Source organism: Rhinichthys klamathensis, unplaced genomic scaffold, assembly GCF_029890125.1.
Source record: "Rhinichthys klamathensis goyatoka isolate OS25496 unplaced genomic scaffold, OSU_Roscu_1.1 h1tg000654l_1, whole genome shotgun sequence".
Lineage (NCBI taxonomy): Eukaryota > Metazoa > Chordata > Actinopteri > Cypriniformes > Leuciscidae > Rhinichthys > Rhinichthys klamathensis.
In genome coordinates, this window is record NW_026607098.1 from 738,719 (window position 1) to 749,310 (window position 10,592).

The 10,592-nt window shown below is 35.4% G+C and overlaps 1 protein-coding gene across 1 annotated transcript; it reads left to right on the forward strand.

Annotated features, from left to right (window-relative positions):
- Nucleotides 1–8,593: 8,593 nt before the first annotated feature.
- Nucleotides 8,594–10,003, forward strand: crygm4 (crystallin, gamma M4; the record flags this gene model as incomplete). The annotated part of the gene is made up of 2 exons (XM_056241589.1): nucleotides 8,594–8,854; nucleotides 9,693–10,003. Coding segments are annotated over 2 exons (531 nt in total), but the record flags the coding sequence as incomplete, so codon positions are not given.
- Nucleotides 10,004–10,592: the final 589 nt, after the last annotated feature.

Genomic DNA, 10,592 nt, shown 5'->3' on the forward strand with positions numbered 1-10,592 from the left:
AACCTTAAAGAACCAATATGGTGAAACTTGAAAAATTTGAATATCGTGCAAAAGTTCATTTATTTCAGTAATTCAACTAAAAGGTGATACTAATATATAATATAGACTCATTACATGCAAAGTGAGATATTTCAAGCCTTTATGTGTTATAAATTTGATGATTATGGCTTACAGCTATGTTGAATTACTGAAATAAATGAACTTTTGCACAATATTCTAATACATAAAAAAACAGTTAATTTCTCGCTTCACCTTCTGTACAGGTTTTATGAGTTTAACATATCAAAATATCATCATAGTTCAAAATATCTTGGTCACAAATTAATTTTTTATTTAATATTTTGTGTTAATACATCAAGTTAATACATCACATGGGTCTAAAATGACCCATCTATGCAAGTGTGATAACTTTTTGTTAAAATAACCAATGTCACAGTTGTTCATAGCAACACATTCACTATACTACTTAAAATCAATAGTATATTCCTGCACAATCGGAGGCTGCAGCTTTAGGACCCCGGTTACAGGACCCTAGTTTTGTAGTTTGTGCATACATAGTTCGAAAGACATTTAATCTCAGGAGTATTTTTATAAAATGTGTTTTTTTTTATTCAAAATGTATCAGAGGCATTTTGAAAAAATTTAATTTACACAAAACAAATAAAAAATGTATATCAATCCTTAAACAACTGAAAAAGTTGAGTGAGTCTTAGTTTCTTGAATTATACTGTATATTGTTAAACCTCCTTAAGTTTAACTAATTTGCTCATTATCAGGTAAAATAACGATGGAATCAGCATATGCAGTCACTAAATGATATGGCCAGATATCAGAAGGCAAAACTCGAGAATGATTCAAGCATGAATTTATTTATATATACACATGTATTTATTTATATTATATGAAAGAACAAAATTATTTGTGCTAGAACAAAAGCACCAAAAAGATCCCCTTTTCCACCAGTTGCTGCAAGAATGGCTTCAACTCTGAGAGAGAGAGAGAGAGAGAGAGAGAGAGAGAGAGAGAGAGAGAGAGAGAGAGAGAGAGAGAGAGAGAGAGAGAGAGAGAGAGAGAGAGAGAGAGAGAGAGAGAGAGAGAGAGAGAGAGAGAGAGAGAGAGAGAGAGAGAGAGAGAGAGAGAGAGAGAGAAATATATATTTCAGTTGAACATGTTAAACAAATGTCTATTTCTGATTTAACACTTAACACTTATGAAATGTTGGAGTTGTAGAGAGAGAAAGTCAAATAGAATATTCATGTTACTGACGTCTAATTCCAAACTCCAAATGTGTAAATGTAAGAGCAACACCTATCAATTGAATGGTCTCCCTTCTTTCCTCAATTGTTTGTCAATTTGTCGGTTAAAATCTTCCACTTCACTGAAATAGTTTTCAGAGAACAGTCACTGTTGTGTAAACAGAAATATCAGTAACAAAAGGGTGCACTGGGCATTGTGCAAAAATAATTAATAATCTACTCTGACCTGCAATGGATGAATAGAAAATGAGAATTTCTCTTTAGTCATAAAACTGCAGCAGGGACATTCGAACCACCCATCCAGGCAGAATTGATCTGCATCAGGCTTGAACTGAAAATGTGTAGGATGCTGTAAAACATGACAATGACAATAATTATGTGATCTTTCCATTAATCTAGAATAGATAGATAATTTGGCACATACACAGAGTTATCAAGTAAGATGTAGTGAAATGATTCGGTTGCTCAACCAAGTTACTTTGAAGTGATAAGTTAGGGTTGTAAGTGATAAGTGATCAGACCAAAACGTTTTAACCTAGCTATCGTTAAGTTGTTAATTCCAATTCAGACAAACCTTTGGCCCGACAGTTAACAGTACGCTAACTTGATTAGGATACAAACCAAAGTTTATTTTTACTTCCCGACATGGCAAACAATCACTTGCTTTCAAAATTGTAGTACTCCTGAAAAGAAGTATAATATAGTTAGGAAAGTCTGCTGATGTGATGGCTGGCTTGCTGTCACTGTATTTACTATGAATCAATAATAAAACTTATTCATATTACAACAGTTTATCATCACATTACATTATCTAAACATGTATAACTTCTTTGCATATAAGCAATGACAGAACAACTTCAAACTTTTTCAATATGGAGTATTTACAACTGACAGAGTGACAATCAAATCTCATATTCTTTACAAGCAGAATAAGATTTACAGGATGTAACGTCACACATAAGCACTGAAATAATATATTTTTCATATTTACCCTTAATCCAAATAACATGACATTGGTGATATAATAATGCAGTTAGTTGGTATAGTATAATAGTAATAGTATACAAAACAAAATTCTCAGTTGAGAATCTAACGTAGTTACTGATACGAAATTCACTCAGCCAAATGTAACACACAACTCAGTTGAGACATTACAGGGGAGTTAAATGACCAAATATGTAAGTTGAAGATAAATCATAGCTCTAAAACAACATCATCAAACCTTATTGATTCGAATTACATCGATATTTTGACAATGCTAGTCAAGTGATTAGCCGCACCGCACTGACCTCATTACAAACTATTATTAAAGTGATAAGAGCTGCTTTCAACAGGTAACATCTCATTCTCATACAACTCATCCGTATTATGTTGAACAGTGTTTACTAGAATACTAAAACCGCAAGTGTGTTTTGTGCATTTTGTTTCGCAGTTACCTTCGTCTTCTAGTCTTCTCTTCTCGATGCTTCTTCCTGTTTTTAAATGTTAATGAGAATGCGTCCAATTTGGGCATGGGCGTGGTGGCTTCTGACGTCACACTTGGATGTGGTTGGGTTGGATGTCCACCGCAGGATGCAGCGAGAGGCTACTCGCCGAGCCACTAAGCGACCGTTGCAATTGCAAAGGGCCCCGTGGCCAGCAGAGGGCCCCCTAGAGTCACTGCTAGCTAGTGGGGGGGAAAAATCGCACAACGAAAGTAACATAAAATAAATAAATAAAAAGAAATGGACCTACAGCGCTCTTTATCAGGCATCATGATAAGCACAGAGTTGTTATTTATTTAGTTCTGTATTATGGCAAATCAACCGGGAGCTCCCCGCGAAGGCGCGCGCGCGTCTTGATCCCGACTGCCCCTATGATGTCACTCGTTGTCACTTGGTCAGTCAGTTAGCGACTCCGACGAATCGACGATGTCTGACAAGAAACGAAAATATCTTTCTGGCCAAGAAAAACGACAAAAAAGAGCCTGGAAGAAGAGAAGCAAGAAGATAAAGGTACATAAGCCTGTAGGCTTAATTTTCCGATTTCTGTAATATGGATAATCTGCACTAAAAGTCTTAACATTAGAAAATGAATACAAGCACGATTTAGGCTACAGTTGTTTAACTTACATACTAATAACATGCTGCATAAAATTGGTTTAGTATTAGGCCTATACCATTTGCTGTGGTGTTACTGTTAAAGCATTTAACAGAACAATATAAACCCAGTTTGGATTCTACACTAAAGGGCTAACATTAGTTTACTCCTTATGTCCCCTTAGGAGCACTATTAAAGTAACGTTATATGCTGCCAGTAAGCAAAGCTCCAGCTGTTGGTGAGTATAAAGGGGCTGTAAAATGATAACCTTCTGCATTTTAAAAATTAAGTCTAACTTTATGTATAATTATTTTCTTTATTTGGATTGGATTTTAATAGTTATATTGAATTGTTACCTTATTCTTAATATTGTTACTATTGATCTTCTTTGTGGTGTTTTAGGTGTTATTGTTAATTTTGTTTATTTGAAAAATCTATTTATTATTTTATATAATATTATATTTATATTTATATATATATATATATATATATATATATATATATATATATATATATATATATATATATATACATATACATATACATATATATATATATATATATGTGTGTGTGTGTGCTGTAGTTTGAGACTCTTAAACTCTGGTGTCAATAAAAATGTATCTTTGTTCAGTGATAATCACTTTGTCTTTTTATTCAGCAAGTTAATCAGTGTGTGTGTGTGTGTCTTGCACTGCCATTCAGCTCAGTGGTATCATAATTTTCCTGTTAGACATCAAACATAGTATATACAGTATAATATAGTTATATAGTATGGTGTAGTTATAAGGTAGTCATTGCTTTTCTTTAGGCCTTAAAACGGTCAAAGGGGCCTCCAACCAAATTTTGCTTAGGGCCCCCAAAGGTCTAGGGCCGGCTCTGCAGACACATATGGCTGCGTTCACTTTAAGAACTAGTGCACGGATCCATTACTGTTTCATTATACTGTCTGTCACACGCGTTTTATGCTTATTTAAGACATAACCGACCGACTGTCTTTACGAGGTTACTCACCAAGACCAGAGTTTTGACATCATTTTGCGTGTTTTTAACTGTTAAAGCAATATAATCCACGAAAAAGAACTTTTGTTACTGGCGAGCTGTTTGTGAGGCGGATTTAGGCTTTACTGTATGTGCACGCAATGCAAAACATGCACGAGTGCGCGAGCACAGGATAGTTTAAAATTGCTTGAATGTTTAAACTGGTAAAACTTAAAAAAGACGTGAAAATGATAAACGTTAGTTACGATGCAATGCTGGCCCGATTGTGCAAGTGAATCATGTCCCGACTCCTAAACACGAGTGTGTATATAAATAGTCTCTGGTGTGTATCGACGCCTGCAGCGCTTGACGCTTGCCTTGTGCAGAATGAGAAGACGCAGCACCGCGAGCCCTGAATATGGAAAAAATCGATTCGTGGCCGTTGAGAATCGATTTTGAATCGACCACATTTTAATCACATTTAATCGAAAAATCGATTTTTTTGCCCAGCCCTAGTTCAAATCAGATAATTCAAATCATATGTAAATAGATGTGCCCTTATTAGGTCATATAAGCTTGGCTGCCATCTAGTGAAAAAGTTTGGAACTGCGCCCAAAGAAAATCTTACTAAAAGCTAATTTTCTTGAGATATCAACCGTTTGGATAGTGATTTTTCACGTCTATTCGGAAAAAAATGTGGGTGACAGTTAAGGGGTTAACGAATCTTATTTTGTTTTTGAGCCTTTCATTGTAACAGTGTTAATAGACTCTGATTGAAAACACAGCTTATGTTTCCCTGCAAATATGCAAAATGTGTTTTTAAATTCATGTAACGTTAATTTCCGTGCTTGCCGTTATGGGTCCTTTTTGACCTGGAAGAGGTACATCTATAGTTCAAAAATAAAACTTTGGATATGTGTACCATTAGTTACACTAATTTTGTATTATTCATTTCACTCATGCCTGTCAAAATAATAAGTGTGGATAAATCTTTCCTGGAGCAAACAGAGGCTGATGGTTTACCGTCCGGAGTGATTGTGATTGTGTCCTGTCCAGTGCTGGGGCTGATGTGGGATCAGCTGTTTGTGTGTGTTCACTCAGATGGATCAAACTATTTCAGCGTTCTCAGCGCTCCTGTCACTCACACACACACACACACACACACACGCTTCAGCTCATGGGAAAATCTCCCTGAATCATCATCAACACAGATCAGATCTCTTTTGTCCTAGGCCTCAGATACACAAACACATTGACATTAATTTATCATTTGAATAAGACTGATCTCAACCTATGGTCATAGAAAGGAGTCACTATATATCACATTTCTGATGGTAAATTATATTTGTCTTGATTTATAGACCTTATGCACCAGAGAAACAAGGCCGCAGCCATCTTTAGAATATCGTCTTTGAACTTCCGGTTTTGCGGTCGCTCTGTATATATTTGGCCATTGCTGTCCAGGAGTAATTAGCTTTTGAAGTGGATTTACTTAATGTAAAGTTAATGAAAGTTGTCATGAGGATTGTATTGTTTAAAGCAGATGTTTTAACAAATGTCAGTCGACCGGGAAGATTTTAAAACGAGCCGTTCATTCATACAAAGACCGCTGTGAAGATATAGACCGGAAGACAAAATACATACAAAAACCAAGTTACCTATAAGGCGATATAAATAATTCATGTAATAACGTTACATCTCTATATAAAACGGTTAGTTCCAATCCTTGATTCTGCTGTGTTTTATTTACTATTAACACAACTATGACCGCTTCACCCAACGGTTCTGTGTATCACTACACAACACCCCTAGCAAGTACTCTTAGCAACTTAAACACGTTTGATCTCATTGATATTGTTCATTGAAGCTTATAGAGTAGTAGAGTATTGTGAGAGATCGAGTAAGCTTGTGTAACTTACCTGCATTTACAGTAGATATAGCACTTTCCTTCAAGACGTCAGTCCTATTTTCGTAATAAAACATCCGTTTGAATGTCCGCTTCGATATATTGTACTTTTAACAGTTCAGGGGTTTTCCGTGGCGATAGTCCGTGCGTGAACTTGAGTCTTCCTTCTCCGTGATCACTAGTTTGAGTCCTTTCAATATAAAGGTTTTCTCTACTGACTGACTCACTCACTCATAAAGACAGTCTTTGTCGCCATCTAATGACGAAATAATGTGTGTAACTTCTGTTGCTGTTCACGGTCAGGGACTATTTTATCCAGCGGAAGGAAGGCTTTTAGTGATTTTACTTCTTGAAAATTGCATAGATAGGCTATATATTTTTCGGCTTTAATGTGTATTGTGTGGTTAAATATATTGGTTTATGTTCTTCTCTCAGAATTGGCTAACCCTCAATACTTAGCTTAGATAAGCTAATAAACAATGTTTTTCATATTTTTTTAAACGCCTCATTCTAATGTGCCATGTCAAGTTACAGTGTCATAATTCAGCTGAATTCAGTTCAAAGTTGATTCAGTTTTACTTCAGTGACAGTCAACATTGCAAAGTTCATGAGTTACGCAACAAATTTGATTACCCTGTAAGCAGAATTGCAGACAAAATTCAGATTAAATCAGCTCAAATTTTGTTCTCATCTGATAGTTTGTGGTTAAATAAGATTATTGATTATTAATATATTATTAAATAACAGTCTTTTAAACCCTCTTAAATATCCTGATAACTGTACTTGCGGTTCATAACATTCTGCAGCAATCCAGGAAAACCAGCAGGAATGAGAACAGAAATGCTTTTAAAAACTCAATTTTTTTCCAAACATATTGTGTGCATTTTGTTGAAATCCTCAATAATTATTGGGTTTAATGATGAGATAAGGTAGTCAGTGTTTAATCATTTGAATGTCTTACTTTTTCAACGCATTCATCTATAATAATGATTATAAAATAGCCTATATAAATCCCACAACTCAGGCTGATCAAAACGCTAATAATACAAATATTGCTGTGACGATGCTAATTTTTAGTATTGTTCAGGATTTATATATTTTTCTTACTTTATTCCCACACATCTAAGAATGATTGTGTTGTGTGAGGCACTATATTTCTTATTGTGTTGATGATGGACTAAATGGATCATTAATCTTCTAAAACATTCAGGCACAAACTGCATTCGATGCACAACAGGTTTTGTTCCTGGAAGCCTGTGATAGATGCAGAAATTAACAGAAAAGTTCTCTTGCTTGTTCATCAGCTTTGACTATTTGAATAACAAAAAGCTATAGCAGAGCTGATCAAGTATAAAAGCTCCAGCGGCGGATCACTCCTGCACAGACAGAACCAGCCATGAACAAGGTAAGCAAACATCCACTCTTCACATTCAGCTATGAAAACATCATTTATGAATGTTCAAAATGTTCTTTTTGTCTTGGTTATGTGAATGTTAATGGCATTTAAACATGGATTTTATTCTGCAAACATTATGGGAATGTTACTTTTGAATGTTTTCTGTTGTATTCGTGGTTATGAAATCATTAAAGAAACATTTCATTTGGTCTTTTTCTATTACTTTTGAATATTCTCTAAACGTTCTGAAACAATTTGTAACATTTTGAAAAATTGTAAGATCATCCAACTAAATGTTTCAGAAAAAAAACTTACAAATAACGTTTTTAATGTTTTGAGAACATTATTAACTCTTTCCTTGCCAGCATTTATAAAAAAAATAAATAAAAAAAAAATAAAAAAAAAAATTCCAGCAGCAACTTTTTCAAATAAATTTTTACAAAATTTTCATGGACCCCAGAATATTTTGTTGTATGAATATCTGAACATGCAAACAAAATAAAGAGCAGCATAATTTATACCAAAAAAAATTAATAAAAAAGCAATTTTGAGCAAAAAACTGAGAAAAACGCGTTTTTGTCAAAGACTTCGTCCGGACGGGATTCAGAGCGATGATCAGAACACAGATGGAGAAGATCGAGTCCATCAACACCTCAAAGCTTCAGTCGTTTCCTCTTCATGGGTTCAACATTTCATTCAGTAACGATAGACAGTTTTGATTTGTATGATGTTTAATGTTGATGATCATGTTATTTTACATGTGCATCAGCAATGCTTCTATCGCTTGTTTCTGCTTTTTCTTCATCTGTTTTGATCCGTAGATTCTGTACTCTTTCAGATGATGAGTAACAGCGCCACCTACCGCATAACAGTGAAAACACGAACGGCAGGGAAAGAGTTAAAGACCAGATAGCAGAAGTTCTATTACCGTTACTTGGGAAACGTTGAGAGAACATTAGCTGGGTCTCCTAATAAACTTCATGTTTGTGTTTGGTCCAGATAATCTTCTACGAGGACAGAAACTTCCAGGGCCGCTCGTACGAGACGGGTAATGACTGCCCGGAGCTCAACTCGTTCCTGAGCCGCTGCAGCTCCTGCCGGGTGGAGAGCGGCTGCTTCATGGTCTACGACCGCTCCAACTTCATGGGGAACCAGTTCTTCGCTCGTCGAGGCGAGTACTCCGACTGCAAGAGACTGGGCCTGAGCGACTCCATCCGATCCTGCAGGATCATCCCGCAGGTACAGCGCCCCACTCTGGGTCACGGTCAAAATACTAAATAAAAAACATTATCGAACTAAAATATAGTACATTAATTCAATTTAATGACATTTTTTAACAAATCAAAACCCCAACCCTCTTCGCGTGTTGGTCAAATATGTCCGAAATTATTTTATTTCAATGAAATTAATGTAGGCTACTATATTTTAGTTCGATAGTGTTTTTTTATTTAATATTTTGTATTTTTAGAGGATTTTATGATACTAAATTATAATCCATTTATTCACTTTTTGAGCATAGACCTGAAGATTAAATTCCCAACTTAAACTGTAGTAAATCTTTAGAGCAACAGACTGAAGTTTGATCTCTTTAAAAAGGGCACTTGACAGATTATTGCTGAAGTGTAAAAAGTTAACTTAAAAGTTAGAGAATTTTACACTTATTAATAAAAATAAATTTGTATATGAAATACATATTTTCAAAAACATGTTTACTGTAAAACTGTGAGAAAATCAAAGCCATAAATAAAAAACTTGAGGTTGATATCTCAAAACATTCAGACTATCAGCGTTCAGATTTGATTTGGCTGCAGTACCGAACGCTTCCACTAGAGGAAACCATGTTTGGCTTTTTGACCACGAAGAGCACATGTGACTATTTTATTCAGGACCATTTAACCTGTTCAAATCATGTCCATGATTTTTTTTGTGTGTTCTCACAGCAAGTGCCAAAACCTTTACCAAGTTTCGTACCATTGGGATAAAAAAAGTAAAATTGTGTTAACTCTCATTGATGCATAGTTACATCAATACCTCCAGAACTGTGTTCTAGTGTGTGTGTGTTTGTGTGTTTGAGCAGCACAGAGGAGCCTTCAGGATGAGGATCTACGAGAGGGAGAACTTCGGTGGGACGATGCACGAGCTCACGGATGACTGCGAGTCCATGACGGACCGCTACCGTCTGGCTGAGATGCGGTCCTGTCACGTGATGGACGGGCACTGGCTGATGTACGAGCAGCCGCAGTACCGGGGCAGAATGATGTACCTGAGACCCGGAGAGTACAGGAGCTTCAGGGACATGGGCTTCAGGTTCAGCTCCATGCGCAGGATCATGGACCCCTGCAATTAATCATGATCAATCAACAATCAATTAAATGACCTTCATAATTACGTACTCTTCGTTTTGTTGTTTGTGTCACATTTAAATCTCTTCCTTCCCTCGGGTTATTTATAGACCCCAGGACTTAAGTCGCACTTGAACCACAAATACACACACACACAAATAATTTAATGAATTCGAGGAGTTTTGTGGTTAAAATAAAAAAAAAGTAACAATTCCTTCACTCGCGGGTCAATTTGACCCCCTTAAGAATGAATGGAATGCTTTAGTACACATAGAAATACCTAAAAATGCTCAAAATTCAAACTAAAAATAGATATTTTGAGCTGAATTTAAAGGGTATGCATTAAATTGTGAGTTATTTTGAATTTAAGTTGAAAGAATGTGCGTAAATTACTATTTATTTATTATTTATTGATCAAATCTAGTAATTTAAGGGAAAATGAAACATAAAAAAAATAGCATTACAAAATAGAAAAAATATGATCAAAATGAAATAAAATATGCTTTCTGAACAAAAAATTATACTATACCACTAACTATAATTTTAGGGCTTCCGGTAATTTTGACCCGAGAGGGAATGATGCGTTACAAAGTGAGGGAAGGATGAGGGAAAAGTCATGTGGTCTTTTATAATGT